Genomic DNA, 27,732 nt, shown 5'->3' with positions numbered 1-27,732 from the left:
CCACTTGGTTGCTGTGCCATCATTACCTGTAAAAATGTATGGAGTTCCACAGCCCTGTTAAACTACAAGGTGGAATGTCCTTGCATGTGTGCCCTGGGAGTGTATTAAGATTTTTTGTTTCCCCGGGGATGGGAATAAATGGTCAACTCTACCTGTCTCTAATGTAGTCCCAAACAGCAGGTAGTCTGTTTGCAGTGACGGTGACAAACTCCTTTTGTGAATTTGTTTTATGAGGATTTTTTTGCTAAGCAAGAGTCTTTCCCTTTGAATATTCTTACCAATTATTAAAAACAAGAGTCAATTAGGGCTGTACTTTCCTTAACAGAACATTTCCGCTCTGCAGCTGAAAGCCTTCAGACAGAATGCTTAGCAGTCTCTAAACCAGTGATCCCAGCATTTCAGAAAGGGTGGTTAATCACATCGGAAGCTATAGTAACGGGTGAAAGACTTGTTTTTTAGGACAGTTATTGGTAGGCCTGCTTCCCAAGTGCTTGTTCCCTGCAAAGAAACTGATGAGAATCCTGGTTATGCAGCATTAGACCAGGCAATTTGTTTATCATTATAATAATTCTGGGTTTCTTTTGTTTTCTTTCTACTCTTGCCCATAGGATCAGGCAGCTAAAGATAAAGCCATGCAGAGTATGGCTACAATGTCATCTGCCCAGATTATCTCTGCAACTGCCTTCCATAGTAAAATGGCCTTGCCTGGTCTCCCACGACCTGCCTACCCTGCTGTTTCTGGGGTGAGTGAATCAGTATCTCAGCAGAGTTGGGCTGAAGACACTTGAGTAGTTGAAAGGATGTTGGCATCTGCTCATGAGAATCCTGAGAGTCTTAGAACGAATAGGCCACAAAGCACATGGCAAAAATTTGTCACATGGCTTCAACATTTTGTGTCTGATTCTTTGCTACCCCTGAATATAGTGTCATTATATACACAAGTGAGAGAACAATCGGATCCTTTGGGTTTTCAGCTGCCTGAAATATCTTTAGGTATCTGTATCACTTTCCTAGTCCAGGATCTCGTTGGATTAAAACCATTTGAGCCATCATGACCCTTCCTCAAGTTTATCATTCCCAAGCTCCTCCCGAGTGCTTAGATCACAAATTGATGACCCTTACATAAAATCCTTAATAGACGAGGCCTGTCAGCATCCCTTAACCTATGAGCTGGGCCCAATGAGCTTTTGCTGAGCATTGATTTCTGCCAAAATACTCATGTGGAGCTCTCCTGGGGAAAATGGTCCCTCTAAGAGAGTGAGCATCATTAAAGCTTTGAAGACAGAGGCACAAGGTGCATACATAGTGTTTAACATTAAAACCACTATTAGTTCAGTTGCTTGTATGTCACTAATAGTAGTGTGTAGAAAGAAAACTATGACCAATCAGCACCTCCACAAGGAAGAAACTAAGAACACTGAAAGCAGAGATAAAATTCAGTCACATTTTTAAAACTCCATGAGCTTGCAGTTTCTTTCCTGAGAAAGAAGCAAGCCTTGCTTTTAGTTTCTGGCCTGTCTTGGTATGGTTAATTTTCTTCCAAGTAGCTGATGCAGTGCTGTGTTTCAGCTTTAGTGTGAGATCAATGCTGATAACACACTGGTTTTTAGTTGTTGCTGTGTAATGCTTACCCTGATCAAAGACTCTTCAGTCTCATGCTCTACAAGTGAGGAGGGGCACAAGAAGCCAGGAAGAAGCAGAGACAGGACACCTGACCCAAACTAGCCAAAGGGGTATTCCATACCACAGCACGTCATGCGCGGTATAGAACCTGGGGGGAGTTAACCAGAAGGGACTGATTGCTGCTCAGGGACTGGTCGAGTATCAGTCAGTCAGTGGCTGGTGAGCCGTTGTGTTGTGCAGCACTATTGTTTGTTTGGGTTTTTTTCTTTTTTTTTTTTCTTTTTTTCTTTTTTCCCTCTTGTGATTGGTTTTTTGTTTGTGCGGGTTTGTTTTTTGTTTGTTTATTTTCACTCTCTCTTTTTATTATTTCCCTTTTCATTATTAGTATTATATTATACTTTGCTACTTTAGTTTAATTAAACTTTTCTTACTTCAACCCAAGATTTTTACCTTTTTTCCGATTCTCCTCCCCATCCCACTGAGGGGGAAGGGGAGTGAGTGAGTGGCTGTGTAGTACTTAGTCACCAGCTGGAGTTAAACCACAACATGTCCTAAGAGTGGTGACTTTTGCCTGTATGTTTTCTCTTGCAGTTTTGGCAAGGAGCTTTGCCAAGCCAAGCTGGATCTTCCCAAGAGTGAGTATTCCTTCACATGAGCATCCAAAGCAGATGCTTCTGCTGCTTCCTCTATGCTTCCTGAGGAACACCAGTTAGCTCTTACAAGATTTATAAAATGCTAAGACAGATTTCTTGACTGGATCTGAGACTTGAGGCCCATAGGCATAGAATAGTTAGGGTTGGAAAGGACCTTAAGATCTAGTTCCAACCCCTCTGCCATGTGCAGGGACACCTCTGAGAGACATTAGAGAATCTCATCTAGATAAAAGCTTGTGTCTTCATATGGTACTTTCAACACAAATTGCACCTCTTTAATATGTCCTATGACTCAAGCAGCCATAAACGTCCCCATAAGAAATCTTGTGCAATCCCAAAGTGCTCTTTCCTTGCATTCACTAATGTGTCCTATACCATCTAGGCGATAACCCCTCTCAGTTTGTAGTGACTGGCTTGTAAACCTCCCAGGTTGGCTCACTAATTTTGTTTCACACCTGGACAATGTAGCTAGTGGCTCTCCTTTGGCAGCCCTGGAAGGGGCCTTTGCAGGGGCTTTGCTCCTCTGACTGCATGACTGACATCAAAGAGATGACCCTTTGGTGGGCTGATCCTTCACCAGTGATGGCCCTAGGTGTAGTTGTGTCAGAGTAGTATTCAGGTCTGCCATTGTTCTTCTGTGCTTTGTATGGAGACACGCTTTTTATCACAGAACCTAAGAGGAGCAATTAAAGCCAGCTGAAGGACAAGCAGCCAGAAGGGTTTATGTTCTTCACCCAGTCTGTGTATTCCTGCTGTCTTATGGTGTTATTGCTAGTGCTTGTGGAACAGATCAGGCAAACAGATACTATTAAAATATCTTGTGGGGGAAAATGGCTAGTAAAAGAATGTAAACCATCCTAGAAGAAGTAAAAAGTAGGTTTTACGCTTTCAGCTTAAAAGTGAACGAGGAAGCATAATGTGAGAGGTTCTTTAAGAAGTCTGAAGTGTCTCCCATCTCTGATGTCAGATGATGTCTCCAGATCCTGATTTTTCTTACAGTGTTGTTAAAATGGAGCTGAGCTGTCTTGAAAGCTGGGTTCACTTACGGGTGTTGAACATCTCTGAATCTGGGCATGAAAGTCTGAGAGGCACCCAGCCCTGAGGTATATCCACTTGCAGAAATTTAAATCTATTTGTGGTTGAAAAAAAAGGATCAATCAATTTGCACCAGTGTATTTGCAGGCTGACAGGATCTCTGAATAACAAGGCTGTAGGGAGAGCCCACTGAACACATGCAGGGAAATCTTACTCAGTCCAGTCCTGGTCTCTTACGGTTTTTGAGTCTTTCTTCATGACCCTTTCTTGCCCACAAGGAAAGATAATTTCCTAAGGATGCTTATGCCACTTTTTCACTCAGGAGAAATACTTGATATGATCTATATAAACAGTTAGCCAAGAATTGCTTGTTTTCTCTATTGTTAACCATTTCTCTTTGTGTACTTCTGTAGTGTGAAACCTTTTTCTCAACAACCTTATGCTGTACAGCCTCCATTACCATTACCAGGTAGGTAAGGAAATGTAGTTCCTTGTTCTGAAATTAAATTCAAAGTTCAAGAACAACCAACGCCTAAAGTTTAGAAATTAATTTAAAAAGTATTTTAACCTATTGAAACATTTCAGTGAAGCCAAAATGAATTTTTATATTATCTCCCCTTATATATTACCTGTTCTTACGCTTTTACTGAGAGAGCACAAGCTTTTTAATTTTGCTTTATTAAAAAAACATTTTTTTCCTGGTTTAGGCTGGTTGTTCTGGGATTTCTTCTGGCTCAGCAGAAAATAAAAGTTTACATATCTCTACAGTTCTTCCACCATTGTGCATGTACTGGAACACTGTTTTCCATGATTGCCATTCTAATTACTCATTAAGTGCAACAACAAATGTGCTTTCCTTCTCAGTTTCCCCATTTTGAGAGGTTAATGGTTATGTTAATGGCGATGCTTCATTCTGATACTAAAGCTGTTTATTTCACTGCTTATTTAGGGCTCAATCCCTCTTAAAGTTGCTGAATGTGTTTTCTCTGGTGTCAAAACCGAGTAGGTTGTCTTTTACATTGCCAACTCTGACAGTGCTGTCTTAGCAGAGAGTCACTGAGAAGCCATTTAGAGCACAGGTAGAGTGAAGACCTTGTGAATGATATCTTTTCATGATGACTGAAGGCATAAGAAAATGTAATGAGTCAGTTTTGACAAGAGGTGCTCTACTGAAAAGATATTGCCACCCTTTCTCTTTCTAAATATTGTCATCTACATCCTGTGTGCTTAGGGTTTGAGTCTTCTACTGGCCTCTCACCTTCCCCATCATCACCAGCTTGGCAAGGACGAAGGGTTGCTAGCTCCAAACTTTGGATGTTAGAATTCTCTGCGTTCTTGGAACAACAACAAGACCAAGACACAGTAAGATACACACCTGACTTCCACCCCTCATTAATTTTTGGTCTTCAGGTAGCTCCTGTTCATTGTGGGTGTGTTACACTATTACACAGGTATGGAAATACTGAGAACAGAAAGCAATCTTTGGGAAAAAAAAGATATCCTTCTCTTAGAGGATAGAATTTCCTATAGTGATATAGCCAGTTCTGTGCCATGTGCTTCTGGCCTACCTTTCCAGGATCATGGATGTTCACATATCTCAATGCAGTGAGGTTGAGCTACACAGTGGTACAGCCCCTGCCTGTCTATTCTAGCTGCGCTGTTCAGCCTAGGAGGATAGACTCAGAATCAGATGATGGTAAGATCACATGAAGCCACGTATTTCTCTGTTGTGTTGGGAAGTGAAATTTGGGGGCAACTGGGATGAATTTGTATTAGTGTGTTTCCATGGTGTCATCTATAAAATGGTAGTAAGATGCAGTATCACTAAATATTGTGATACTGCATCTTGAGATGTACAGTGGTGATACGCCAGTTACATTTCCTCTGTCTGAGATAGGAAAGTTCAGAAAAGATGATAGTATTTGCCCTGTACCTTGCTGTGGGATTTCAGGCAGCTCCTCTTCGTAGGACAGGAGCATTGAGACTGGGTAACCTGTGACAGATAACGTTCTGTGTCTCAGGTTGTTTCAAACTATATAGCAGCCGCATGAGGCAATGGTTTAGGAGCAAATACAAAAGCAAAAATATTTCAGAAGAAGCAATAAGTGTGAATGTATTGATAGGAAAGAAAAACCAGCATGAGCTGGTATTAGCAGCAATACTTCTGCTTATATTTCTGCTCTTTTAGAAAATGCTATCAAATCTTCAGTAATTTCCAGGAGTCTTCTGTGAAGGAACCATGAATGTTCAGTATGTACTGAGCAATTTCCTAATTTCATGTTTTTCCTCTTCTTGCAGTATAACAAACACCTGTTTGTGCACATTGGGCAGTCAAGTGCCACCTACAGTGACCCCTACCTCGAGGCAGTGGATATTCGGCAGATCTATGACAAGTTCCCTGAGAAAAAAGGGGGCCTGAAGGAGCTCTTTGAAAAGGGGCCAGCTAATGCCTTCTTCCTTGTCAAATTCTGGGTAAGGGAAGAACCCTTTGTAGAGTAACCATTTGCTATGAAGTTCCCACTTGAAAAGTGGTGGCCTCGCTAACTGTTAGAAGACTGCCACCTCCCAAAGTTTTCCCTGTGCAGGGAAGTTATTACAGTCACAACTGTAATAAGTTGCCTGCACAGCTTCCCACAATTGTAAGTGAGGTCTTTCCCTGACTCCACAAGGCACCCATTCTGGCCTGGGGCAAGATGTATCTTTCACATTGTGTTCACTTCTCTGTGTTGAGTAACTTCTCAGTCAGAAGCAACATTTTTCCCTCTCTTATCTCAGTAGCTGTATTTTGTGTTATCCAAGCATTTATATAGGCATATTTACTGCAGGCACAAGGACAGACAAAAGATGATGAAATTGGATTATACTGATAATATATTACAGAAATGACTTTTGGTAAATTGGCAGAAAACAGCCTGGCAAAAGCCTACTCGCTCAATTTAGATTTCTGTGAGCTGGAATTTGCAAAAACTGTGCTATTGTACTTCAGGGTACAAACAAAGCAGTTCTGGCGATCAATATTATCATAGGTACTACAAGATTTAAAGTAATAGCAGCTTGGGGTTGAATGCTAGATGGCTGGGGGAACGCGTAATGGGATTTGGAGCCTGTCACCCTGAGTTTGCGACTTATAATTCAACTCCAGGTAAGGAGCGAGATGATGAGAAATGAGCTCTCATACTCTTCATGCAAACTGGCACTAGAAAGTCTCTTCAGTGATGCTTTCAGGACAGGGAAGAGTTAACTTAAATGCCTTGAGATGCAGCTCAGTCTGCCAGGAGTCTGCTTTTTAAATGTCTGGTGCTCTGAGTATTAGTTGCTGGTGATTCTTGGAGACACGTAATTTTACTAGCCACAGACTGTGATACTGAGCTGGCCCCTCATGGGTTTAGCCTATGTTAGAGTACAACAAAGCCTTGCTTGGGAAGGTGAAAACAAAAAGACCAGGCCTGTTCCAAGTGGAAGAGAAATACTTGAGAGAGACAGCAAACATCTTGTTGAGAAGGGTATCCTTTGACAAAATCTGGGTGGTGATTGCCGTACTAATAGTTGTTTGGAAAGCGAAACAGAAGGCTGATGTGACAAAAGGAAGGAAAAAGAGTAAGAGGGGATAGCTTCTAAGAATAGTCCTTGGAAAAGTAGGAGTTGCAAGAGCTGCTTCCTGCTGTGGCGGAGGGATCCCAGGAAACTCTTCATGTCAGGTAAAGAGCACTGGCTCCTGTGTGGTGTCACTCTGAAGTACTTTGGAAGTTTCCGGAATCAAAAAGAAGGGCTTAGAGGGAGAGGTTAGGTAGAGAGAATAAAATACTTTTGATTTCTTGACTTAAGGAGGGGGAGATCATAATGAAATTATGATCTAATGCAACTGTGATTTTATTTATAAAAACTGTTAGCGTTCTTTTGTGCTTGTGGGGTTGGGTTTGGGGATTGTGTGTGTTTGTTTTTTAATATCAGAAGGGTAAATGTGGCCTATGCATACTGTTAGACCAATGTAAGTTAAGCTTCTGGAGGATTTACATGGTGGGATGTCGTGAAGTTGGACTCTTTCTGGCACACATGAGGTGACTGCTGTTCAGAGGGTATCAACTCACTGAAATTTGGCTTGTATAAAGAGATGTGACATAGGATTTGAAACACTTTGATTTTAACATGTATATGACGTTCTGTGGCTCTGCACCTGTATGCTTGGAATGAAAGTGATATTTCTGGGCTTGGTTTAATAATATTTTTACCTTTTTTTTTTTTTTTGATACTCTTGCATTTTTGAATCCCATCTGAAGTTAACGTCAGGTTTTATTTGTGGAAGCACTACAGGCTGTCACTTAGAATTAAGTTAAGCATACTTGGTCAAGTCATTGATTGAATGGAAGCTTCTAAGGCTTTTTAAGAAGTAAATTGTCTGGTCTTGTATTTGTTTCTCAGTGTAGACAGCAGTAGGGGATAAAAACACCAGTCCTGATGCCATATTCTAGACAAGAAAGGATTGGGGCACTTCTATGACTTGTGCTGTGTTTCACATGACTGCTTAGATTAATCTTGTCACAAGATTTCAGCTACAATCTCTAAGGCAACATAACCAAAGCAGTTAAAAAAAAAACAAAACCACACTTTTGCTCCAGAAAATTTGGACTTTTTAAAGGAAAAACTCTTTTTTTTTTTTTTGCAAAACTTTGTATTCAACATGCCTGAAATACTGTGGTAATGCAGTCTTACATTTAAACAAAGCACGTGGGCTGTGCCTGTTCATGCACTGTGCTACATGCATCATGAGACTCCTCGAGTTTGGTGTACTGCAATAGATGTGTGTAGTGCAACCCCTCCACCACAGATAAGGCAATTTAAAAAAGAACACAAACCCAACAGTTCTAACACAGGAAAACTAGATTTCAGCTGAGATTTTTATGCCCATCTGCGTTTTCATACCTCTGTAACAGTATATGCAAGGTTGCTTTTTCATTTTGCTGCCTGGCTGATCTGGACAGCTATACAAATACACTGTTGGAAGTCTGAAGAGGTGTTGGTGTCTAAAGAGCTATACAAATGTGCTGCTGAATTTATAGTATGATTTTTAGGATAAAAGTATTATCCAAAAAGAAATTAACAGTAACCCTTAAACTTGGTAAGTGGAGTTAAATACCTGAACGGGTGTTTTGGGACTTGAAGATACTGAGTTTTCAAAGGTTCTAAATTGAAGTGGTGCTTGCAGGTGACAAAGACTTAAAAAAATCAAGTAATTGAATAAACTGGGTTTGTTTATATGTAGTTTTAGGCTTGAAGAACCTGAGGCAGGAGCCTGCCATTACTGCACTAAGCACTGAATATACCAGATGATCTCTTGTGCACCAGACACCTAACGCTAAACAACTGGGTTGGGTTTTCTTGACATCACTGATAGCACTTAGGATCTAGTGTGACTGAGAAAGAGATGTTTGGTGCTTTATCTATATTTAAAGTGGTGCTTTAAATTATCTATACAACAGCTAAGAGTTAAAAGTTGATCAGTTTGCAATTCTCCCTTGCTTTTGGCACTGGGAGTTTAGTACAATGAACTAACTCTTGAATTTGGATTGGCAGGTCGCGTATGACATCTGTGTGACATTTCTATGTGCTCCAAGTGCATTCTAGCACACAACAATGAATATGAGATGTTAGCCTCCCAACACATGGGCGGTATCAGCTCTGCTCTTTTCCAGTGTAATATTATCTCTACCACCTGTTACTTGGTTCTCCCCATGAACTCCTCCTATATGCATCGTTATTAATAGTGTGGGGAAGTGGTGTTTTCAGGGCTTTGCACATTAGTAGAGTGTTGCGCTTGCATCTTAAAGCTTTCAGAAGTCGTGAGACTCTAGGTAGAAGACAGAAGGAAAATGACAAACCAGGAATTCAGGACAGGTAGTACTTCATCTGCAGAGGGGTGGATCAGGGGAATTTGCAGGACCTTTCCTGCAAATGATGAATGTATGTACTAATTTCTTCTCCTTGGCGATAGGCAAACTGAACCAGTTAAATCACTGTTTTCTTTCCAGTAAATGAATTATACTTTTATGGAAGGGGCTGAAGGGGTGGGATGGGGACTGCTGTCCTATGCTTGGGTTTTTCTGTCCCAAGCAAATTCAGTCAAAACAGCAGTAGTGCAAATTCCCTTTGGCATCCTGCCTTCAATCCTGACCTGGCGGAGACTGCTTGGAGAGCAAAGAGATTTAATTTGGTCTCCATGTCCATTCTTTCCTTGGAGCTTCTTCTGAGGCAGCTAGCAACAGAGATTTTATACTTCTGCACATTTTTACTGAGAAATGGATCTGACAGCCCATTAATTTCACCTGCAGTCACCAGCGCAACCTCCAACCAGTTGCTACCTTATGGAAGCAAACTCTGTCAATGGCATTTCTTCCACTAAATTTATTGCCCACAGTGTTAAACAGTATAGAGATTGCCGTCAGCAAAAAGCAGATTGAAAGACTGAATTGCTGTGGGAATTTGTCTGCTGAGTGTCAAAATAGCACAATCCTGGGAGGGGAGCTAGCTAGCTAAGTTGCAGCTACCCATACTGTTGGCAGGGCTTTCTGCTATCTTTGGCTCACTTAGAAACTCTCCCTTTTCCCCTTCTGAAGCTGCAGAGCCACAAGTTTTTGACTGTTTTGAAATAATTGTTCAGCATATGCTTTTCAATTAACCATGTAGGACCTGTGTGCAAGATATCAGCAAGCTGTGGTTTCTTACGGCACTTAATGCCGTTTGGACTCTTGACCAATCACTGCTTTTCAAAGCCTCAGATAAGCTGAAGACTGATTCTTGAAGGTCACATTTCCCTCTGTGAAGAGTTTCAGAGAAATTTTGATCCACACGCTCATCCTAGTAGGAATGAAAACTCATTCCCACCAAAGAGCATACAAAACTGTGGCTTAATATATGGTTAGGACAGTGCACAATGACAACTTTTGTGTGTTTCTTTTATTGGGGTTGAGAAGTTGAGTGATAACGTTCGAGCTTGGCAGAGCTGTTTTCAGTAAAGTGGTTAAGAGATTCAGGTAACCAATATGATTTTAAAAAACCCCCAAAGAGTAGTACTAGCTTCTTGAGGGTTACTTACCCTTCCCTGAAAAAATCCCTTCTCTTCTGTCTAGAAATCTTGTTCTTGTAAGTATTTAAAAATTCTCCTTAGTTCCTTGGAAAGGAGGAATTCTCAGCTGTTTTGCCCAAAACAAGCAGATCAGCTCTCCTGCATGCAATATGTAGCTCTCCAAGATGTGCTAGATCACAGATACCTGAGTGATTGTAGTTTCAGCATGTCTGGAAGTCATCAGGCAAGGTATAGACAAGTATGTAATCTGGCTGAGCTTGCACAATAAGTTAAATGCATCCCAGGCATATCAGATTGCTCTTATGCTAGAGTGTGCTCAGGTTTTCTCATCTAGAACTTCTTGAGCAGAAAGCAAGACTCTGATTGTCAGATAAAATAGTATGGTCCAGTTGGCAGCTCATAACTCAGATTTAGCTTGTAATATGCCTCATCTGTTTAATCTTACACCTTTCCCTCCAAGAGGTGGAGAACAGCTGTTTTTGAATGCTGCTGCTGCTGCCACTGCTGCAGTCCTGTCCTGTTGCTAGGAGTGGCTAGTAGGAGCCTGGGGGGCGAAGTGACTCAGTACATTGGCTATGGACTTTCCTAAATCCTGACTGTGTCTCCTTTGGCAGTGTAGGCTGGGGTAAGGAACATATTAAAGAGTTATCTCACTTGTTATTGAACATACCAGTGTATTTGCCAGTGATGAGCTGAGACACCTAAGTTCTAGTCTCCAAATCAGAATGACATTCACTTATGTATTCAACAGGTTCATGCATTCCCAGACTACAAAGTGAAGATTAGCCTTCCTACTTGATGAAGTGCTGGGAAGATGAATTTCCTTTAAGTCATAGTCACTGTTATTCTCTCACATCTTTGAGGGATGGAACGTAGTGGATAGAGTAAAGCAGACCTCTCTCTGGTCGCCTCAGGTGCTCACCCCAGGATTGGGTGTGCTTTGACACAAGGTTTTCTTTAAGGAAGGAAACTGTGAAAGTGAAGAAAGGAAGAGTCCTTTCCCCAAAGCAGCAATGTGGTTTCTAGTCTTGATGGCCTAGGTATTGTGAGGAGCACCTAAGAATCTAGACAACGAGGCAGCAGCATTTTTAGATGTCAAGTTAAAAGCAGTAACTCTTTTAACCATTACAGACCCCATGATGTGCAGTATGATTTTGTCCTCCTGCAATTCTGGGAAGCTTAACTGCTTCCATTAGCAATTTACCTCAGCGTCCAGTTGACATTTACTGGTAATTTGGCTATGGCAGATAACAGTGTTCCTCCTAAATTTTCTGCTTTGTCTCCCTTCAAGGTAATAATCTTCATAGCAGGAAAATCTAACAGATTAGAGTTATACTCCTAACTGGTGCTTTGGTTTTTAGGGAACTGTAATCTTAACTTTAGCAGTGACACCCTGAGCATGTTTGTCTGGTTCTGCAGTGAGAGCTTCTGCTATGTGAATGTAGCAGTGATCTGGCCAAGCTTCTGTAGCCTTGATCCTTTGTTCTTTTTACTCAGTGTCATAAGTTCTTTGTGAAAGTGGAATTGGGTCCATACATTGTGTTTATCATCCCCAAGGGAAATAGCTGAACAATATTATGAAGGACTCCTAATTATTTCCTCTTTGGAGATGGGAAAAAAAATAATCTTTATTCAGACAGCTGGTCAAATAAACAATACAGTTTATTGCATTGACATGTAAATGAGAATTAACTCAGTAAAAACCTAAACCAGAATAGAGTAGCATTGCTACTCTCTAATACTTGTACATTTGTGGTACAAAATAGCTGCATTAACTATAGTGGGGAAAATTTGACTGCAAAGGACTTCAGCATGAAAGTGCATGCTCCTTCCCTGGTAGTGTTCAGTGCCAGTCTGGACAGGGCCTTGGGTGACAAGGTCTAGTGTGAGGTGTCCCTGCCCATGGCAGGGGGTTGGAACTGGATTATCTTAAGGTCCTTTCCAACCCAAACTATTATGTGATTCTAGGACCAAAATAATTCACTTGGAAACCTGAATTACTATTAAGTCTGTAATGCCTGTGTCTTGTTGCTATTATTACCTGTGCTACCAAGTTAAAGCTAGCCTGGATTTGACCACATATGCTACTTCAGTGTAGACAAACTGCATTAGAGTCATTTAGGTGGTCATGAAAATGTAAAAGCTTCCAGTCTTCCTCTTGCTGTTGTTTCAAAGTCTTGTGCAAAAGTTAGCACTACCTCAGTGATGCAAATGTGAATGATGTAAAATGATTTTTAAAGAAGCTTTAAATCCAAATAGTTTTACTGATATATTTTAACACCCAAATACACCCAAATCTGGTTTTAGCTCAGTGAGGAGACAGAAAACTATGGGGGGCAAAAAGGAAGAAATCGTTAAGAGAAGTCAGGAACCAATTCAGCTAGATAAATTGTTTTGTGAAGCTACCCTCTGAGGAGAAGCAAACATGAGACTAAACTGCTTTATCTCCTGATAAATCAGAGGATGCTCTTGAATATAAAATACGCAGGAGATGGCAAATTTAGGAAAACATAAAGGGACAAGTACACAGCTGGTGTAAACTGGTATGAATGTATTACACATGTAGAGCCAAGCATATATACAAGGGTTGAAGATCTGCCACTACTTCAGAGGGAAGGATTCTATTTAAAAGGGGGGAGTCAAACAGAAGAAAACAAGCCAGTCTGACAAATAGACTTTCTTTCATCCATAATCTCTAATGCTCCAACTTTTGAGGATTTTTTGTAGAAATTATACAAAACAACACAGTCATTTTGAAGAGTGATTCATGATGATGTATTTAAATACTGTGCTGTTACGATCTCCTTTGAGAGCAGTGTGAGCAGAGTGAAAGCTGTATGTCCATCCCGAATGATGCTAGTGTTGATGCCTTCTGTCATCTTGCCCGGATTGAATCTTTGTCCTACTAAGATTATCTGAATGCTATAACTGCTAGTCTCGGAGATACCCCAGGAGATACATTGCCCATTGTACTTTATGAAAAACCTATCCCAAATCTGCCTTTCACTTGCTTCTGAGTTTGTACTTAAAAACATATAGTCATGGGATTTTATTGGTATTTATCTGTGGTGTCATTTATCTAATGTAGATGGTAGTTTTTCTGTATGTGGAAACGTGTGCACAATAGTACAATGGCAGGAATGTCCCAGTGTTGTGCCAAGTGGACAAAGAACTGATTTTTCTGAAATAAATGGGGACGTGGTTTGTTTCCTTTACTACCTCCTTCACACACCTGAATTGGCAAGTTAACTGCCATGGGAACTGGATTGAATGGAAATACTGCAGATTATTACATGGCTGCTTCTCCTGCTAGTGCTTTTGGCATCACTGTTGTCTGATGTGAGCTGCTGGTGAGTGTTGTGGTACGGAGATGGCCCAACCTAGCTGTCTAGGGGCAAAACTTTTAATTTGAAAGGAATTACAGCAAAGCATGGATTTTAGTAGTTACTGCTGTAGTTACTCAAACCCAGCATTCTGTAGAAGTAGTTGTTCTGCCTTCCCCGTCGTAACCTATCCTTCCAACACATGTTCTTTGTCTGAACACACACAAGTGGTTCTGAATCAGGTCAGGGAACTGATGCTGGGGACTAGCTGAGCAATTCCTCTGGGAGTCTTGTTATACAGCTAGGGAAACATTTGTGTCAGTACAGGAGAGGAATGGGGAGGCATAAACTGCTCTGGGACTGTAAGACTGCTCCCTCTTGGTATCAGGACCAGCCTGGTGTTACCAAACTATAACTTTGAGGTGCAAGCCAACCCGAGTACATGTTACTATCAAAATAGGTAGTCTTTGTGCCCTCAACTTTTGTGTGTATTCTCACCTCTTCCAGCCCCAGCAGCTTAGTGGAGATTCAAGTGAGCTTTCCTTTTCTGACTGAAAAATAACTCACCAACCTCCCCCACCCCCCCCAGAATCTTCTGGCTGGTATTAACTCTCTCATCTAGCTAACCAGAGAGTCAGTACAATTGCTAACAGTGGCACAAAGCAGCAGTAAGCGTGTGTGGCTACAGATGGAGAGAAGGCTGGACTGGCAACTTCCTAGGTTGACTTAAGTGTCTTGAGAAGTTGCTGCTTATGAGAAATTGGCTAACAGTGTTATCTTGCGGCAAAGAGGCAAGTTATTTTGTGTGGCGAAGGAAAGAGAGATTCATTATTGAGGTGGTCCAGTTTCAAGTGTGGCATTTCTTGTCCTAAGTATTGCTCTAGATCTTGAATAAAAAACCTTCACTGATGTTGGCTAAGAAAACCATGCAACAATAGCACCCAATATAGTCCTATTCACACTGTATCCACAGTAACAGGAATACACTTTCTTCAGTTTCCCCTTTCCCTCAGTTAAGCAGGAAGAATAAAATAGTCTGAAGTAGCCTACGGGAACTGACCATTTTCCGCTTTTCTGCGGATGTAAGGTAGCGCTTGGGCTTGTGGAGAACAGAGAAGCTCTAACGTTTTAGTTTTGAAAGCAAGGAAGCCGAGCTGGGCATTCCTACAAACCAGTTCAGAGCTTACGGGAACGCCTCTTCAAATAAGTGTGTTTTGAGTGACCCCTGCTGGAAACTTCAGACAACCAGGATTTTTAGCAGTAAGGTCCCATCATGAGGCTTCAATAGGCCAGCCCTAGGCACCCGCATGTGACAACTGGGACTGCTAATGGAGATGGGTTTGTATTCAGGTGGAACTGGGCTGGATCCATCAGCAACCAACATTCCTTACATTGCATCCTGTCTTCTTACATGCTCCATATCGTAGCTCCTGAGTCTAAACTGTGTGTGTGCTCACACATTTCTCTTTTCTGTTCTGGCTCTTTCCCCTTACCTACATATCCAGGGTGGAGAAGCTTTACTTGAGTTACTGTACCCTTATTTTTCCTCCTTAGTGAAGCAGCCCAATCTAGCCCTTGGTTGCATTGCTCTATCTCTACAGTGCATTCCTGTCTGCTCTTCACATGCTTTGTGAGTACCTCCATATACTGGTAAATATACTGGTAATTATCTTGATATACTGGTAACCAGTTATGGTTAATACCACCTAAGGCAAAGGACTGTCATATGCTTTAATTGTTAAGAGGATATTCCACCAGGTTCCCAACAAGGTGTATGCAAACCCCCACCAACATTTTTATGAAGTGGGATCTGGATTTTAGTGCATACTCCTGAGATTCCCCTGCTTGCTTGATGCATGTTGGTCTGTTTAAGGAGCTTTGGACACTCCAATACTTTAAAATCCTGGCTATGCAAGGTAATGGCGAAAAACCACATAACCACCTATTGATAACCATCTGTTTGTCTTGGTTGTTGTTGGATTTTGTTTGTTTGTTTGTTTTATTTTGTGTGGGTTTTTTTGTTTTGGTTTGTTTTTTTATTTTGGTTTGTTTTTATTTTGGTTTGTTTTTTTGTTTCGGCAGGCTGATTTGAACACCAATATTGAAGATGAATCCAGATCTTTCTATGGCGTTTCCAGCCAGTATGAGAGCCGAGAAAACATGGTCATTACCTGTTCCACCAAAGTGTGTTCCTTTGGAAAGCAGGTGGTAGAGAAAGTGGAGGTAGGGAGCAGACACCTGGGTGCAAGGTTCTCTGGCTGTTGTTTTGTGACTTCAAGTATTTGCATCCTATGTATATCTCAAGGCAAAATATGTCCAATTTTTGTTGCCAGGAAGATCAGTGCCATAAATTATTATTTCTGAGACATGCAGGTGTAAGATTGCTCCAGCCTGCAGCATGGCTTTGTCTCGGGACACTGGTAGTGTTTGATGTTTTTTTTTTTAATCTTAAATCTCAGTTTCTGAAGATAATGTGAATATGTAAGACTGAGCTATGGTGATTGTCTGGGTTTTTTGGGGGGAGCAAAGAAAAGCTATAGGAAACCCTGACACTTGTTCTGTATTCCAGAAATGTGAAAACAAATCAGCAAGATCTCACTCTCATCAGTGTTTTTAAACAGGTCATTTATACACTATCATCATTAATTAATAGACTAATAATGTACAGACTATAAAGGTTTTATGAAGCTTATCCTAGTGCTTGTACACTTGCAGCACTGTGTAACAGTGGAGCTGCATAATTGTGCCTGTATCTGGCACTGAAAGAAATTCTTTCTGATGTCATATTCAGCTGCTAAGGGAGCTGCTCTGACCTGCTTCCTGCTGCTCTCTTTCTTGAGGAGCCTTTAGATGCAGGAGGAGCAGCTATACGCAGAACACCAGGTATTCTTGTGTCAGCAGTCAGTGTAATTAATGCTACTTAATGTGACATCATTAGCCCCATGTGTCCCTTTCATGTTTTGCATTGCAGACAGAGTATGCACGCTATGAAAATGGATACTATTCCTATCGCATTCACCGTTCCCCTCTCTGCGAATACATGATAAACTTCATTCATAAACTCAAGCACCTTCCTGAGAAGTATATGATGAACAGTGTGCTGGAGAACTTTACTATCTTACAGGTGGGACTTTCAACTGTTTTCGTTGGAGCTTGGAAACCTGTAAGCCCCATGCAGGAGTTCACTGTTGTGAGTCAAAGCAGATTTCCTTTTACAGCTCAGCATCTAATTGAATTTAGTATCGCTCATGTGTATTGCACCTCATGACCTTTTATGGAGCTCTAGAGATAGTAACTCATGCAGAGAAGCAGCAGAAGAATTTGCGAGACCCAAGTTAAGATGGAGATAAAAAGAAAGATAAAGGGAGAACTCATGAGGCAGAGATATAAAGGAAGGAAAAAGATACAGAAGTCAGTGAAGGAAATGCTCATTCCATTATTGGACAAATGTTGGTCCTTTCTGTGCCCCGGTCCTTTTTGCAGGTAAAAAATAACAAGAGCACTTTTTAAAGTGCTCTTGTCTTCCCATGTCTATATAATTTTGCCATGGGAAGAGTTCTTCACTGACCAGGTTGGAGTGGGGTGTGAGAAGGGGAAGTTGCTTCCTCAGGACCATCCTGATCCAGGAAGAAATATGGAAGCACATAAAGGGCTATGTTGCAGGAAGTTCTGCGACCCTTCCATGAAGCCTCTGAAGCCGTTACTGCAGCTTCTAGATAGGGCAGTACTACAAGGCTATAGCAACTAGATTTGCATTGGTGTCTGTGTTACAGCAGGAGCCTTTCCAGGCTCAGATGTTGGCCAAATTTGGGGAGAGGGCAAAGACAGCTTAAACGATGGATTTTCCTTGGGCTGAGTTCTGTGCTTGCCTCTACAACACGCATCACAGATCTTCACCCAGAGGAGCTGTGGTTGGGTAAGTAGAAGATATGCTAGTGGCTGCATGAAAGAATGGAAATCAAGTGGTCTTCATTCCATTCTCTGGAAATCCTGTGGGACTTGAGGCAACTCATTTCACTGCTCTGTGATTCAGGTACCACAGCTGTAAAACACAAGGTTAATAATATCCCTCAGTCACTCCAGCACTTGCTATAAATTCTATGAACAAAGTTGTTATATATTTATACTTCCTCTGGAGCTTTACATTTTGAGTAATCTCATGTCCTTCTGCTATCCCATGTCACAGAGAGGCAGTCCCCACTACCAACTTCTGAGACAAGTCTAGTTATATTTTTTCTAGACCCTTTCATGATCTTAGATATGCCATATCTCACATGCATCTTGCTTTGCACATTGCTCTGCATCTAGCCCTCCAAGATTTCAGAGCCCATTTTTCAGAAAAGGCTCTGGTGCTTTAATATACGTGGATGTGTATAATTCACAATGGCCTGCAGAAGAAAGGAGAAGAGTTAGTTCAGCTGCAAAGTATGCTCATGAAGTAAGAAAAGAAAAAAGAATAGATCAAAACCAGGCTGCTAAAATTAATAAACAAGTTTGATAATGGCTATTGTTTTATTCCTGTTTTCACAAGAATGGTTGGACTTTGGTACAGTTCAGTCCTCCACCTGGTACGTTTTTTTTTCTGCAGTTGAGTTGGTGCTACTGCTGATAAAAATATATCACCTCCAGCAGGAGAGGACTGCTTGAGGCTTTAGCTATGACACAAACTCAGATGACAAGGGTGTGCAAAGTTGTGCAATGAAAGGGCAAAGCTGAGCTAGGAGTTCTGGGTGCATTATTTCGCTTGTCCCTGCTGTGTAGTATAAGCAGTGCATGCTTTTGAAACTGTTCCATCATCATGCTGCTGACACTGAGTCACATTTCAGAGAAGCTAAGGTTTCTGAGGGACCATAGAAGAAGAAATGGAAAAGAGGAGCTTCTGAAAGAATGTACAAATATAGCAGCCAGCCATCCTTCTACTGACATCTACAGAATGGGAGGCATAATGGAGTCAAACCTATACATCTCCTGTACAATGAGTTACATTCTATAATGTTCATGGTCTGTCCTTGTCTCACTGACAAGCAGGAGCAGATGGAGGCAAAGAACTGTTCATGACTGTGATATATCAACATATATGTGAGCAGGAATGGTTGTACCACAGGAGGTGGCTTCTCTGTACCCAACAAACAAAAGCAAAAAGATTTTCTGTGAATCACCTTCTGTCTGCTGAAATCTGCAACACTGGGGGTGGGGAGTAGAGGACCTAGTGAGACTTAGTGGACACGCTTCCATTTATGTGGTCAGTCCTTGGTCACAGCATTCTCTTCTCCACAGCGGACTCTGCTCACCTCCCTGTATCTTCACTGCATTGTAGTCCTGATGCTGCAAAAGTGCTTTGCCTGGGTGTTTGGGCACACAGACTGGGTGTTGTGGTGGCTGAGCTGTGTATCATTCCTCTTCTTTGCATATTACTGACCTTTTGCTCTACATGAAATATGTTGGAATATGTAAGCAGAGAAACAGCAGTTGCCATTTCAGTTTCTTCTCCTTTTCTGTCTAGGTTGTCACAAACAGGGACACACAGGAGACCTTGCTGTGCATAGCATATGTTTTTGAGGTGTCAACTAGTGACCATGGTGCCCAGCATCACATCTACCGGCTGGTGAAGGACTAGAGACTCTCAGCCCTGAGTCATCAATGGGATGCATGCCTAAGAAAAAAGCCTGTGCTTGAACAACCCCTGGCCCCTCATACCAAACTGAAAAATAAACTGCATATATTGTGTATTTTCAGAAAAGCACCTCTGAGCTGTTGTGTGATTGACAGGGTCAAATAAGTTTGTACCTGCAGGTTTGTGCAAATGGGAAAAAGACTTGGAGCCAAACAGGCAAATAACGCTTAAGGATGTCACCACAAACAGCATTCTCTGCAATGTATTTCCCACAGAGCACACACAGGGTGTGATCATACATGAAAGGAGTGGTATGCACCTCAGTATAAAGGTAGGACAATGGCAGCAGCTTCCACAATTTGATGACATACGAACAAGTTCAGGTTGAAAATGTTCATGCTACATCTGGTCTGAGGGTATGCATATGTGTGTATATATATATATATATATATATATATATACACACACATACATATTCATTTGTAGGTCAATACAACGTCAAGCACAGACATGCTTGTCATACATTTATATTGATGTGTGTGGGCACATGCAAGTGCGTAGAGATTGCACATATAACACATATCTGCCCGTCTAGCAGTCCACCTTAGCAGGCATGCAGTCAGAAGCTCCTTCAACCTTCCTCCTTTTAGAGGCTGGATACTGTTTCCCTCTCTTCCATGCATGACAGTGAGAGACTGACTTTTCTTTTGCCTTCTAAATGAAGTTATGCTTAGAAGATTGGGTGTGTTAAATCATGTCATCTTGCCCAGCAAATTTCCTCCATGTATCAGCTCTGCTAACTTGACAAAAATAATTCTTGCTGCTTTTGCTTGTTCTCCCTGTACAATTAGACTGCTCAGGGAGCTAGACTCTGCTCTTTTCTTGTGCACCAGCAAAATAATTGTTTACTGAGATCACATTCTTCCACCTGTTAGTTTCAGACAGTGAGCATGCAAGTATTGCAAAAATGCCATTTGGCCATCAAATTGCGGGGAAAAAGATGGGAAAGAATAATGAAAAAAGGTTAGTGTGCCATGTTTCCAAGGCAATCAAACAGAGCCTCTCTCCTTTACTTGTAAACTGAGGTTGTTTACTTAAGAGTCACTGAGAAGCAATCTTGTTCCCCACAATGCTGCTGATGTGGGGGAAGATCTAGTCATGTATGTTACTCTGAGGGAAAGAGGTGGGTTGCATGGTGGCAGGCACTAAACAGGCAATTTATTGGGTGGACAGACACAGTCCCATGGCACAGATTTGGCTATATGGTGTTACATCTCTTTCCATAATGCATCACACCACCTTAGGAAACATCTCTCACTTACTTCAGATATTTCCATCCTTGCATTTTTGGCATAATGTACTCATGGGTACCTGAGGAATCTGAGATATCATCAGAAATCAAGAGTTAGAATGCCAGAAGGTAAGGGCTTCAGCCACACACAGATACAATCTGACTGCTTTCAAGAACTCATGAGGTTGTTGGCACTCCCTTCTACAGCTTCTAGTCTGCTGGTTAAAGGGCTCTGGTGGATTCCATAAAAATAGTATAGAACTCTTCACACAGCATAAGTAGAGGCCTGCAGATTTACATATCTCCTCCAGCTTCCTAACCATTTCCCTATCCTGTAAAATGTTTCATTTCTGTATTTGAAATAGTAAGTTTTACTCATTTACATGGTACTCCAGGAGTCTTCTTGCAGATTTGATGATTTTGTTTCATGCACATTCAAATCTCAACTCCCTTCAAAGTTTAAATCTTCCACTCCTAGAGAATGTTTTATGGACTCAGGTTAATCCTTTGAGTATTTGAAGGTCTTAAGGCCTTTTCACAAGTATTTTTGAATATTCTCCATTCTCTTATTAATGAAAAATGCTCAGTCGTCACCTTCCAGTGTACCATCATAGAATAGTTAGGGTTGGAAAGGACCTTAAAATCATCTAGTTCCAACCCCCCCTGCCATGGGCAGGGACACCTCACACTAAACCATGTCACCTGAGACTCTGTCCAACCTGGCCTTGAACACTGCCAGGGATGGAGCATTCACAGCTTCCCTAGGCAACCCATTCCAGTGGCTCACCACCCTTACAGTAAAGAACTTCTTCCTTAGATCTAACCTGAACTTCACCTGTTTAAGTTTGAACCCATCACCCCTTGTCCTATCACTACAGTCCCTAACGAAGAGTCCATCCCCAGCATCCCTATAGGCCCTCTTCAGATACAGGAAGGCTGCTATGAGGTCTCCACGCAGCCTTCTCTTCTCCAGGCTGAACAGCCCCAACTTTCTCAGCCTGTCATCATACGGGAGGTGCTCCAGTCCCCTGATCATCCTCGTGGTCCTCCTCTGGACTTGTTCCAACAGTTCCATGTCCTTTTTATGTTGAGGACACCAGAACTGCACACAGTTCTCCAAGTGAGGTCTCACGAGAGCAGAGGGGCAGGATCACCTCCTTCGACCTGCTGGTCATGCTCCTTTTGATGCAGCCCAGGATACAGTTGGCTTTCTGGGCTGCAAGCTCACACTGAAGCTGGCTCATGTTCATTTTCTCATCAACCAACACCCCCAAATCTTTCTCCGCAGGGCTGCTCTGAATCATTTCTCTGCCCAGTCTGTAGCTGTGCCTAAACCTAGGTGTAGGACCTTGCACGTGGTTGAACTTCATAAGGCTGGCGTTGGCCCACCTCTCAAGTGTGTCAAGGTCCCTCTGGATGGCATCCTTTCCCTTCAGCATATCAAACAAACATACAGTTTAGTTGTTGATGGAAGAGGTGATGCCAGGCCATAGAAAGGATGTTTATTTAGCCTAGCATGTGAGGAATCCTAAAAATTTCCATTTCTAAAGAGATTTCAAACAGAAGACCCGAATATCATTTACTTGCAAAGCCCTACTGAATAAGCTTCGTATACATGTACAGTTTTAAAATAGAATCGTTCCAGTTGAAAGTACCTATAGTGATCATCTAGTCCAACTGAACATGAGCTGGCAGTGTGCCAGCTAGGCAGTGTGCCACTAGGCTTGGACAAATCAATTTGATGTGGAACAGGGAATAATTTACTCATTTCCTCATTAAGCTATTGCATGCCAGTTGATCTGTTTTAACTGTCCAATTTAGATTTCTATTTGCATGTCCTTCACAGGGATGAGTCTTCCCCAGACATTACTGTGGAGCAGCTGACGTGATGCTGCTTCTGCAATGCACACTGCGCTTGGCTGCTCATGGCCTTCAGGTCATAACCTGTTCTTTGCAGCATGGGAAGGAAAGGATGTGGGTAAGGAGGATAGCAAAGATGATGCCATAAAGTCAAGAGCTAGGCAAAGATGGTTTGGATCTTGTTACTGGAAAAGGGCACCTTTTATTTTTTACATATAACAAAGTACTCCCCCCCCCCCCCCTTCCCCCCAATCTGTTTTTGAGGACTGGGCAGGGCTAGTGCTGTTTACCTCTGTGCAGGAGCCAAAAGTAGTTAGTAAGGTACAGAAGCACCTCTTACACCTATTAAGCAAAATCTACACCTTCCTGTGCACAAAGTTCCCACGGCTACTCTCTCCGAGACAAACAAATGCCTTCAAGAACTGACTTCAAAACAGTAACACAGAACACAGATGCCAACAGCTTTCCATAAGATCTGTATGGCTGGCAACCAGAATGAGTGAAGCTTGGAGCAATACAAGCCAAATACTTTGAACACCTAGAAACCAGTATCCTGTTCTGTGCTACACATGAAAACCTCATGCAAGCACAGTCCCACTCACCCACTGTGTGTCATTGGTAGCTACAGATGATCATCAGACTGAATTAACTACTTCTCTGTAAACCAGGCAGCCCCCCCACTTGGCCATTTTGGTATGAACTACAGTCCATTACTGATGCATGCACCTGCCTATTTCAGTCCTATGCAATTTCCTTCCTGATCTCTGAACCATGTGTAGAACAGACAACAAATCAAATAAAACCTCATTGATGAGAAAAAAGACCAACTCTTGGGAAAAGCATTTTTGGTCACCACAGAAAAATGTTTTGAAATTAAGCTTGTACAGAAAAGGGCAGTGTCTAGTCCCCAGCAACAGAAAATTGCATGTGATATGTATTAGTACTCTTCTGCAAATGTAAGCCTGGTGCCTAGAATGCATCCACTGAAGCTTTACACCAGTACAGCAGACCCCACAGAGTATTCCCCAGAGGAGATGAGCCTGAGAATTCTACTTAGGACATCAGCTGATCACGAATAAAACCACATTAGCACAGTTTCAAGATGTTATCAAAGTGATGAATACAAACCAACAGGCTGAAGAACAGATGAAATCTTAGGACAGTTGATTTGGGGACACTCATGCAGGTCTTTTTTTGTTTGTTTGTTTTATACTTAGTACGATGAACTCTCATCTCTGGCAGTGTTCCTTTCTGCTCTTGATCTTGGAGTTCACAGCTCCTTGGTGTCAATAACTAGGGTCAGCAAGAAACATGTACCTACCTTTCAAATTCAGCAGAGAAACCAACAGAAAATTCATGTATCTGTGTGGGAGAGTTCACTTTTATGGAGATTACCAGATGATGAAGACTTAATAAGGCTGTGAGACAAAAGGAGTACAGGAAATTTTGATCTGGTTTGAAAGGCTCTGTCCCCATGCAGACTGGGTGAGATTCCTGTAAAGGCTGAAAGGACTGTAGATCTTTGTCCCCAAGGCTTCCTTTTCTGGAATTTTACCAGTACATCAGAACTAAGAGCCAGCTCCAATTTTGCTGAAATTAAAGAAAGCAAACACCCAAAAGAGGCATATGTTAAAAAAGAGCTAGCCTAGTTTCAAGAGGAAGGGCTAAACTGAACTTTAGACAACCAACAGTAAAGGAGGATATCAGAGTGTCTTACAAGTATTATTTCTGTTAAGGCAGAAATACTAGAAATATTAACTGCAGCCTGGTAAGAACTTGCTGTAAAATCAGAGGACAAAACAGCAAAAACTGATTCTCCTGATCATTTTACAACCGTAACACTGAGACATTAGAACATACAAAACAAGAGTCTAAATATCCATGCTTTCTTTATAAGAAAGCAGCTCAAAAGTTTCCATTCAAGTATGGCTCCTTTCTTTTCTAACCCACATGCTTCAGTTTATCAGCCCTCAATTGTGCATCTTGGACCAGATGCAGGAGTTGAAGAACTTGAGTGGTGACAGCAAAGAGTAAGAACTGATTCAGACACACAATAACACCCTCAAACTTGCTCTAAAGCTATCGCAGAGGCAGAGATCTTGTGCTGAGCCTCCAAGAAGCTGCCAAGGAGTCATGTTGCTTCATCAATCACTGCAAGTACAGTCTACATCAAAGCCAAGCAGGAAGGTAGCAGACAACTGGCATGCCTGTAACAGAACAGCAAGAGCAGGGCTGCTCTACAAAGGAAGTCTATTTATAATCTTAGGTTGACCACAGCTCTGTCAGTAACCTCACAGACTGTCTTATAGTCCCATAGCATCTAAGCAGGCAAGCAGAGCAAGGGTTGCAAAGGGTTTCACTGACAGCACAGTCACTACCAGGCAAAGACCATGTAATGGAGTGAGGGCTGAAGTCAATTTAGGACTAGATACAGACCTACAACATAGTTCCCAGACTTGAGCATAGATAAAGCTTGGCTAAGGAGCAGTGGGTGCACAGGTGAAAACCCGAGGTAAAGCTAGTCAAGGCACCTGAAGCCTATTAGTACATTCAAGACCCCAAGAGCAGCTTTGCCTCCCATCATGGTGTGTCCCACACCTTGCAAAAGTCTGGGTTTTTGGATAATCCTCTTCTTGGACTCCAGATCTACTATGCTGGTAGTCATGTTTTGCCTGCATTTGGCTAATTTAATATGCTGATTCAGCAACTACTCAGGCTTTCAGATCTGTGATCCATACCATTGTTGGCTTTTTAAATGAACCACAAAATACTGGTGCTCATTCTGAAGAAAATAAGCAGTGCATCATTAAACATCCCCCTCACCTCCTTCAAATGAGCAATATAGCAACAAGGATGGGAAGAACCTGAATATAGCAAAGCTACGGAGTCCAGATGGGTGATCTAGAAAAGAAAATTAAATCACTTTCATTTTCAACCTCCCCAATTTCCCTATAGTACTCAGGACTGTTGCCATGCTATTACTTCATCTGAAATTGGTGGCTGGAACCCAAAGCAGTCTGTCTATCACAGTAGAGGGGGTATATCACACTGAATCACATTGGAAAACTGTGTCCCCATTTCTAGATACTGAAAATGCACCTGCTCTAAGTGGTTTTCAAAAGGTGTAGGTAGCCTTTATGTTTGCTGGTCAGATGCCATAGATTCAAGTATTTGTCAAATTCATGCAAAGCTCCCATATATTTTTTATCTTCTTTCTGAGGATTTTTTACTTCCTTTCCAAGGTAGACCCCAAATGACGACTTGGTTTCTCCTATTCATCTTTCACATTGATTTGAACTAGAGAAATCCCATATACCTGGGTAAAAGCTGCTTGTGCTTATGCCAGCAGGTAAAGAACCCAGCATCATGCTGTCTCTGTGAAAACAAACACCACCACCAAAATATCAAAGTTATCCTTGTTATCTCCTGGCTTTCTGCACTACTTATTTTTGAGGAAGTGGTTCTTTATCTCCAAAGTTTGAGCCTGAGTTATTTAAAGATTTTCAACAATTCTGGAATGAAGATTCTTCAGTCTTCAGGAATGATGGGAGTTACTGCAGTAGAGCTACAACATCCAGGACATGGACCTTTTTCAGAGCCTAGAACCAAAGAAACAAATTAAATTCTCTCCACAGATCTTTATCTCCTGCTGCATTGTAAGACAGATTTCCTTCATTGCTTGCTTTAAGGTAAACGTATAGCAACATTTGTGTACTTTTGTGCACAAAAGTTGTTTTTTGTTTAAAGAACAGAAAGTTGATGCACATATTTCTCTTCAGGGGGAGGAAGAGGAGAACAAACATGCAGCAGTTGTGTTGGCACCACTACCACCGGGATGCTTACAGTCTGTTGAACCAAGCAGTTTATAAAAATCCACATTAGCCAGAATGGAAGGTATGAAAGAATACATCTGATGTGAACATGCCCTGAATTGAGAAGCATGACAACAGCAGCAGCACCAGAGAAGGAAATGAGAATACACAGAGGACCTAGAAATGTGAAACAGCTCTTCCTTCTGCAGAAATATTTATGACAGAGCCTTGAGTTGCTCTTCATACACTGTAAAATACAATTCTCCCAGGAGGCCCATGTCCATAACTGCACTAGTCTATTCCTGTAGGTATCTCTGCCCCAATTCTAGGCCACCTCCCCCTCACACAGCACTTTGCTTAATGGTCCACGGCAGAACCACACCTAGTTGTGCTGAGACTCGAGAGACACCTCTGCTGGATAGTTTGAAGTTGGCTCCACTAACTTTTGTTGTGCTTCTACTGACACCCACGGGAAGGCAGATGGGGACTTTCTGTAGGAGCACGGCTTTCTTTCACATAATGTCCTGCGCAGACAAGAGTCTCCTGAAGAGCCCTCAGACAAGCTCATCCTCTGTGCTAGAAGCCACAGCAATATGCGGGCAGAAGCGGGCTGGGACCACGGAGCAGCTTAGCCATCTATTTACCATTTGCAGCATCAGTCTAGGCGCCTGCGGGTTGCATCCATACCAGCCTGACGGCTCTAGGCTTAGCGCGGCTACTGCCCCAGCCTGCGTTCAACTCCAGGCCCCTCCGGGCAGGGGAGGCCGCTGAAGGGTGGAGGATGTAGATGTCCCCAGCCCAGCCCAGCCCAGCCTGCCAGCTCTGTGAGGGAGCAGGCGGCGGATGCTCCTGCCGTCCAACCCAGAGCGTTTCGTGACGGGGAGCAAGGAGTCCGCGGGCGGCAGAACGAGCGGGGCGGGCCTCGGGCGAGTAAGCTCCGGGCAGAGCTCTCAGAAAGGGGGTTCGGTGCAGAATGGCGGCGGCCTCTCTCGCTGGGCTCAGCCGGGCCGGCTCCGGGCGGTGTGAGGCGCGCTGGGGGACCAGGCCGGCCGCGCTCCGGTTCCTCCTCCGCGGGGCTGGAATCTCCCCTGGGCAGCGCCCCCAGCTCCACCCCGCTCAGTAGCGCTGGTCCGAGCCCCTCCTCCCGTTTCCGCTGGCAGGAGCCGGAGCCGTGTTCTGCCGTGCCGCTGCAGCTCCCCGACCGCTCGGCCTCATCCAGGACAGCGCGGCCCGGCCCGACCCGGTCCAATCCCTACGTACGGGTGAGACCCGGCGCCGCGGGGGTCGGCGGGGAGTTGCGGTCGCTTGCCGGCCTTGTGACTTGGCTGGAGCGGGGCGCAGGGGGGCAGCCGGTGGCGGTGGTACTGGGGACTGGCAGTCGCAGGGCTCAGGGGCACCATCCTGGCGGCTGGAGCACCGGGGAGCGGCTGGGTCCCGGCG

At 42.7% G+C, this 27,732-nt stretch overlaps 1 protein-coding gene across 7 annotated transcripts in view; it reads left to right on the top strand.

Annotated features, from left to right (window-relative positions):
• The window catches only part of TEAD4 (TEA domain transcription factor 4), a 54,664-nt gene extending 35,206 nt beyond the window's left edge, over window positions 1-19,458 (top strand). For 6 of the 7 annotated variants that reach the window (XM_061472233.1, XM_061472237.1, XM_061472234.1 and 3 more), the window contains 8 exons: window positions 609-743; window positions 2,215-2,258; window positions 3,725-3,780; window positions 4,543-4,673; window positions 5,610-5,783; window positions 15,798-15,938; window positions 16,687-16,839; window positions 19,219-19,458. In XM_061472233.1, coding sequence (XP_061328217.1) covers window positions 609-743; window positions 2,215-2,258; window positions 3,725-3,780; window positions 4,543-4,673; window positions 5,610-5,783; window positions 15,798-15,938; window positions 16,687-16,839; window positions 19,219-19,332 — 948 coding nt within the window. In that variant the 3' untranslated portion in view covers window positions 19,333-19,458. Of the gene's footprint in view, window positions 1-608; window positions 744-2,214; window positions 2,259-3,724; window positions 3,781-4,542; window positions 4,674-5,609; window positions 5,784-15,797; window positions 15,939-16,686; window positions 16,840-17,491; window positions 17,632-19,218 lie in introns of all 7 variants that reach the window. The other variant, XR_009746731.1, reaches the window with a different exon arrangement.
• Window positions 19,459-27,732: the final 8,274 nt, after the last annotated feature.

The sequence above is a fragment of the Pezoporus flaviventris genome, unplaced genomic scaffold, assembly GCF_033815535.1.
Source record: "Pezoporus flaviventris isolate CSIRO_AGI_PZ_B2104156 unplaced genomic scaffold, CSIRO_AGI_Pfla_v1 ptg000070l, whole genome shotgun sequence".
NCBI classification, from domain to species: Eukaryota; Metazoa; Chordata; class Aves; order Psittaciformes; family Psittacidae; genus Pezoporus; species Pezoporus flaviventris.
Note: the sequence above shows the minus strand (reverse complement) of the source record. Positions and strands in the feature narration are given on the sequence as shown.